The sequence below is a fragment of the Orycteropus afer genome, unplaced genomic scaffold (genome assembly GCF_000298275.1).
Source record: "Orycteropus afer afer isolate SDZICR_OR568_19922 unplaced genomic scaffold, OryAfe1.0 scaffold00143, whole genome shotgun sequence".
NCBI classification, from domain to species: Eukaryota; Metazoa; Chordata; class Mammalia; order Tubulidentata; family Orycteropodidae; genus Orycteropus; species Orycteropus afer.
In genome coordinates, this window is record NW_006921730.1 from 5,355,366 (window position 1) to 5,361,836 (window position 6,471).

Below are 6,471 nucleotides of genomic sequence, written 5' to 3' on the forward strand. Positions count from 1 at the left end.
GCTATGAGTCGGGTCCGACTAGACGGCACATAACAACAACATTATTATGATTATCTTTCAGGGTACCCTGGGCAGTAGGATTATGAACCAAAATAATACATTATTTTTAAAAAGGTAAAGAGAACCACACCAAACCAAATCCACTGCCATAGCGTAGATTCCAATTTATCGCAACCCTAATGGACAAAGTAGAACTGCCCCACAGGGTTAAAAGGCTATAAATCTTTACAGAAGCAGATTGCCTCATCTCTCTTCCACAGAGCAGCTGGTGGGTTCGCACTACCAACCTTTTAGTCAGCAGCCAAATGTCTTAGCCACTGTATCACCAGAGCTCCTAAGAAAACCACACAGAGAATAAATTCTCCTGGCAAAGTATCTCCATCTTGTGGTCCCTTAAGATACTGCCTCCTGCTACCAAAGGCCTTTTATCAGACGCCTCAATTTTCGAAGTCCATCAACTTCAGTCCCGTAACTCTTATTCTCTCAGATGGGTGATCATAAAGGTTTAAATCCAATCCCATGGTTTAAAATACTATTTCTACACTAATTATTCCCAAATTATCAGCTAAGACCTCTCTCCTCAGCTGAAGATCCCTACAACCACTGCCTACTCAATATTTCTCCTTAGATTTCTAATAAACCAAAAAACCAAATCCACTGATGTCAAGTTGATTCAAACTCATGGTGACCCCATGTGTTGTAAGGTAAAAATGAACTCCACAGGGTTTTCTTGGAAGTAACTTTTCAGAAGCAGATCACCAGGCCTTTCTTCTGCAGCACCACTAGGAGGTTTAAACACCAGCTTTTTGGTTAGCAGTCAACTGTAAACTGCTTGCATCACCCAGGGACCTTAGGATTTCTAATAGACATCACAAATCTAGTATATCTAAAACCAAATTTGTAATAACAAGCCACAGACTATTCAATTCTCCTCTACGTAGTCTCACTGTATACTTTTTTTAAAGCAGTTTTTAGGCTGGTCTCAGAATGATCTCTAGAATAACTCATGGTGATAAAGGAAAGCAGTCTGTATTACCATACCTGTGTCATATTCTTCTTCATCCCCAATGCTGAAAACAGGCTTTACACCGCGGTAAGGTTTGCCCACTCTGTCACTGCTGCTCACATGCCTATATTCAAAGAATTTTGGGAGGGAAAAGCATAACTTATCAAAGATTTCTATCAAGCATCATTTGAATATTCAAACAAATGTAAATGTTCTTTGCCCCACATACCAACATAGTTTTAGAATAACTATGTTAAGGAAAATGAAAAAAGATAAGGAAATCTTATCACTTAGCAAAAGTGCCATAAGGACTTCATAAAACAAATGGTCCTAAAGCTGTAAAAATTAAATTTTAAACAATCTCAATATTCATATTAAAGGCAATAAATGCTTAGATCTCTGTGGCCTCAGGAAAGTTATTTAACCTCTCTGTGCCTCTGTTTCCTCATCTGTGAAATGGGGATAATAAGAGTATCTATCCCTCAGGGGTACTATAAGAATTAGTTAATATTTATAAACAATATTTAGAACACTGCCTGGTTATATAACAAGTACTACATAAATATTACACAAAACAGACTACTGAATCAAACATTCAAATGCTAGGAGCATTTAAACCACTCCTCAGAAGGAAGGTTGGGCAATCTACTTCTGTAGTGATACTGCCTTGGAAAACCAAGGAGGGGTCGCTATGAGTTGGGTCTCACAGCACATAACAACAACAACAACATAATAAAAGTTAAAAGATGTCTCAAGATAGATTATATGCTAATATAGATGCAAATATCTTACATTTTTTCCTCCCCTCCTTTTTTTAAATTACTGTTACTTTTGTTTCAATTGAAACTAAAACTCTACCTCTTTTGCACAAACAGAAATAAACCATGAAAGTGAATCTGCCTTTCTTCTTCAAGTGGAAAAAGCAGTAAACATGTCAATAAAACTTAATTAGTTCTATACTAAGTGTGACCCCTCTCTGTTTAATATAACAGTTTATACTTGATTACTTTTCAGGTAATCCCAAATAAACAAGTAAAAATAAGTATTTCCACAAAAATACTATATGTTTTTAGGGAAGAAGCATTGTATCTTGTAGAATAATGCTCAATTAAGGTTATCTACTATGAAGGGTAGCATAGTGCCTATGGCACTTGACTGCTAACCAGAAGGCTGGCGGTTCAAACCCACCAGCCACTCCTTGGAAGGAAGATGAGGCAATCTACTTCTGTAGTGATATTGCCTCGGAAACCCAAGGAGGGGTCGCTATGAGTCGGGTCCGATTCGAGGGCACATACCAACGACAACAACAACTATGAAGGAACATACGTCATATATGAAGCTACTCAGAATTTTCTGTTTTCAAGAGATACTCCAATGTGGAAAAAAAATCAAGTTACCTGTCTTTATTTAACCTTAGTATTCAATTTTTTCAATTTTCTTATAAAAGACTAAGTCCAAGGTAATATTTTTATCTAAAAAATGCTTTAGTATCACTGAGACTATAAAATTGTGTAAGATCAAATTATTGGTTCTCTCCTAATATTAAAACAAGTACCATATTATAGAAAGTAACAAAGAATGTTTATATTAAATGCTGAAACCATAAAGTATAAATAAAGCAGCAACCCCCCCAAAATTTTTTGTTATCAATCTGGATTTACTATAGAAAACAAAGTTTTCATAAACAAGAACACTAAAGATTACTGAGATAGCTTTTGAAAGACTGGCTAAAAATCAATGAAATTCATTGACTGGAGTTTTTTTTTAAAGTAGCATTATTTATACTTTTCCAGCCAAAGCAATAACAGAAACACAAATAAAAGATTTTGACCAGGTTTTAATTTAACTTGTTGAGCTCAGAAAGAAATGAACTCATTTTAATATTTCACTAAATTCTATTTTCAAAATTAACATATCTGCCTATAAATAAAATTAAGAATTTGAGAAAAAACTTGGATATTAAATAAAATTAGATTAATTCAATGGTCCTATAATAAAAGTTAGGAGCTTTGGTAGCATAGTGCCTAAGGCACTTGACTGCTAACCAGAAGGCTGGCAGTTCAAACCCACCAGCCACTCCTCGGAAGGAAGATTGGGCAATCTACTTCCGTAGTGATACTGCCTTGGAAACCCAAGGAGGGGTTGCTATGAGTGGGGTCTCACTCGACAGCACATAACAACAACAACAACGTAATAAAAGTTAAACAATGACTCAAGATAGATTATAATTTTAAAAGAAGCTATTATTTCTATTATAATTTACTTCTTTTAAATTCTATTATAATTTGTAACTGGCATCGTACAGGAACAGTAATGGTGAATAAAAACTCTTACTAGGTAGGTTTTTTACTAACGTTTTTAAAAAAGCTACATCTAGACACTAAAAATGAAATGATCTGACAAAAAGTTGATTCTATTATTTCAAAGCTTAACTTACATTCAAAGTATAACTAGAATTTCTTTTTAAATGTTCATAGATACCAGCATAATTAATATTCTACTTTAAATTTCAGAAAAATTCTGAGTGTAAAAAACTAAAGCCATACAGAATTAAGTTACTAAAGTTCTTTTTACTCATGTTAATGATAGATCCTGTAGGTTTTTAAACTTTAAATGTATGAATCTTTTTGTCTTTTAATGACCAGTACCAAAGCCTTAATGTCATACTTGGGGTAGAAAAGAGATGGATTATGTATAACATGTACCACCCCATGACCTAATTTCTTTCAAGGAAAAATAAAGATGGAATCCTGGAACCGATCCTATACATATTAACTAATTAACCTAAATACAAATATTGCATTAGGAAAAAATATTATTATTATAAAATTACATAAAGTATATAAATTAAAAATTGGAACTATGAACTGTGCCTATTTTTAGGCACTATAATTTTCTTTATTGTTAGGGACAGCGGAGAGTAGTAAATGATCTCCAAAGTTAAGACCCTAACAACTCTGAGACCACATTTTCTTTGTTTCACTTTCCCTTGTCTCAGAATAAAAACTGCAGGTTGTATGAGATTCTCCAGTTTCAATGAACTTGATTTTCATCTGTGGAATGGGAGATAATAAAGAATCATGCAAAGAAAGAAAACAAAACAAAAAAACACTAAAATGACCAAGCAAAAAACAAAAAGAAAAAACAGATCAAACATCAGCATTACACATTCCTAAAAGCAGAATGAGAAAAGTTTAGCATTTGAAATAGCTGCATGAAATTTTATCCAAATCAGCATAAGGCTTAGACAATATGAGGCATGCTAAAGAAACAGCTGCTCTACTCATTGGCTTACCGCTCTGTACATGTTCTGTCTGGCCAAGGAAGATTGAAAGACATTCTATAGCAAATCAAGGCAGAGGACAGAACAAAATGATTATAAAAAATGAAACAGCTTTAAAATAAAAATACAGTATAATCAGTTTTGCTAATGTAGAAAGTACAAGACATGGTAAAGAAAATGTTCAATCATCCCAAGTACTAAAAAAAAAAAAAAAAAAGGAAGAAGAAAAGCAAGATTCAAGTGATAATTTAACTCAGACAGTAATTGTTTTCAACTTAGTTACCACCAGAATCTTTTTAAAATAACATCTTTTTATTTTAAACTGAAAAATTAAATGTACGTGCTATGAAATAGTAGTAATAATAGTACTCTAAGTCAAAATGCACTAACAAAAAGGGTTAGACTTGAAAGCAGGCCTAACTTTAATGAGCAAAGAAATCTTTCAGGCTTGATAAGACACAAATATTATTAATCAGTTGACTTATACTATTAACACATTTCCAAAGTCAGCTTGCTGAAAAACAAATGTTTCTGTTCTGGTACCATAAGGTTAACTTTGAACTCTAGGAACATGAAAGGTCAATTAGACTAATATATGGAAGAAAAAAATACATTATACACTTACAGTTCCAGCAAGAAACAATATGAAAGACATTCTTAAGCTTTCTTATTAGTTGTTAGCTGTGTCCTTCCTTTGTAAGTCACTGGAATATGGGGTTTGCTTATATTCTGTGAACAAAATTCTATGAAGATCTAAACCCTAAATCTTGAGAAAGTGGGTTCCTGCTTTATTTACCATGACCAAATTTTCTAGCCTTTATTTTTAAAATTTCTGGTACAGAGGAAGAAGTTCCTGCTATCAGATTACTGCATTTAGTATATGAATCCCCCACCTGTTTGACAATGGGGAAGTGGCTACTTTATGAAATGTAATACATATAGGTGACACTTGAATGAATATATTTTTAATGAATGGCATGAAGAGGCAGAATCATGACTGGCTTATTATTCTGAGCAATGGGAGAGAAGAGAGGATTCTGTATGCCAAATTTTGCAGCAATAAAGTGCATTCCTAGAATTGTAGCGAAACCTATGAAATCATTTAATTAAAAAATGTATTTTATGCTCCTCTTCTAGAACACATTCAATTAACTATGTACTGCAAAATACTTTTCACTGGTTTTAATTATTTATCATAAATTCATACAGTATGAGCCACTCACCGGTCCACAGGAGTTGAAGTATTCTCAATAAAACTGATAACTTTTTCCCTGACATTTACGGATTTTGTCTTCAAAGCAACAGTCATTTTATTTACCAGAGATTTCATTCCTCTATCATTTGAGCCATTAGAAGATTCACCCTGAAAGAAAAGAACTTAATGATGGATTAACTGCTCTCCAAATCATTAGTAAACACACCAATGCTAAAGGTTAACTAGGTGAAACCATTTTAAGAACTGAATGCAGAAAGTAAGAATTAGGATATATATTGCACATACACACAAGTGTGAAGTCTAAACTATTTTCTTCATTCAATAAAAACAAGAGTTATTGACCGTTTCTTGACTCAGGCTTGTCTAAAAATAGGCAAATGTATCATTAGAATATCATTCATGAAGTTAAAATTTCAAACATTTCTTCCTTACATATTTTTGCTTTTTAAAACATTCTTACCTAGGCCTTTAATTTCTGAAGAAACATTTCCCTGATGTTACCCTAATAGATGTGACTATAATTCTTAAATGAGAAATTTATCTTAGAGGGCGATTTCTTCAAAGAGATCAAAAGTTTGAAAACTCTACTATCTTCTGCACACTAATTCCTCTTCACAATTTATGAGAAGGAAATAATCAGAAAGTGAACAAAGATTTAGGTACTATTTGATGCAAGATTATATAGCCATAAAAATGCTTTTAGGAAGTATTTTTAAACGCTAAAAAACACTAAATTCAGTGAAAAAGCAGAAAATAAAACTATGTATATACTATGATCAAAAGCCAAAAAAAACAAACTCACTGCTGTCAAGTTGATTCTGACTCATAGCAACCCCTCCTTGGGTTTCCGAGGCAGTATCTCTATGGAGGAGCTCTGGTAGCATAGTGCCTAAGGCACCTGACTGCTAACCAGAAGGCTGGCGGTTCAAACCCACCAGCCACTCCTTGGAAGGAAGGTTGGGCAAT

The 6,471-nt window shown here is 33.5% G+C and overlaps 1 protein-coding gene across 1 annotated transcript in view; it reads right to left on the reverse strand.

Moving 5' to 3' along the window:
* TBC1D23 (TBC1 domain family member 23) overlaps positions 1 to 6,471 on the reverse strand; it is a 110,441-nt gene that overhangs the window by 12,141 nt on the left and 91,829 nt on the right. Inside the window, 3 exon segments of the mRNA XM_007945787.2 lie at positions 1,042 to 1,130; positions 4,302 to 4,346; positions 5,513 to 5,652. Coding sequence (XP_007943978.2) covers positions 1,042 to 1,130; positions 4,302 to 4,346; positions 5,513 to 5,652 — 274 coding nt within the window.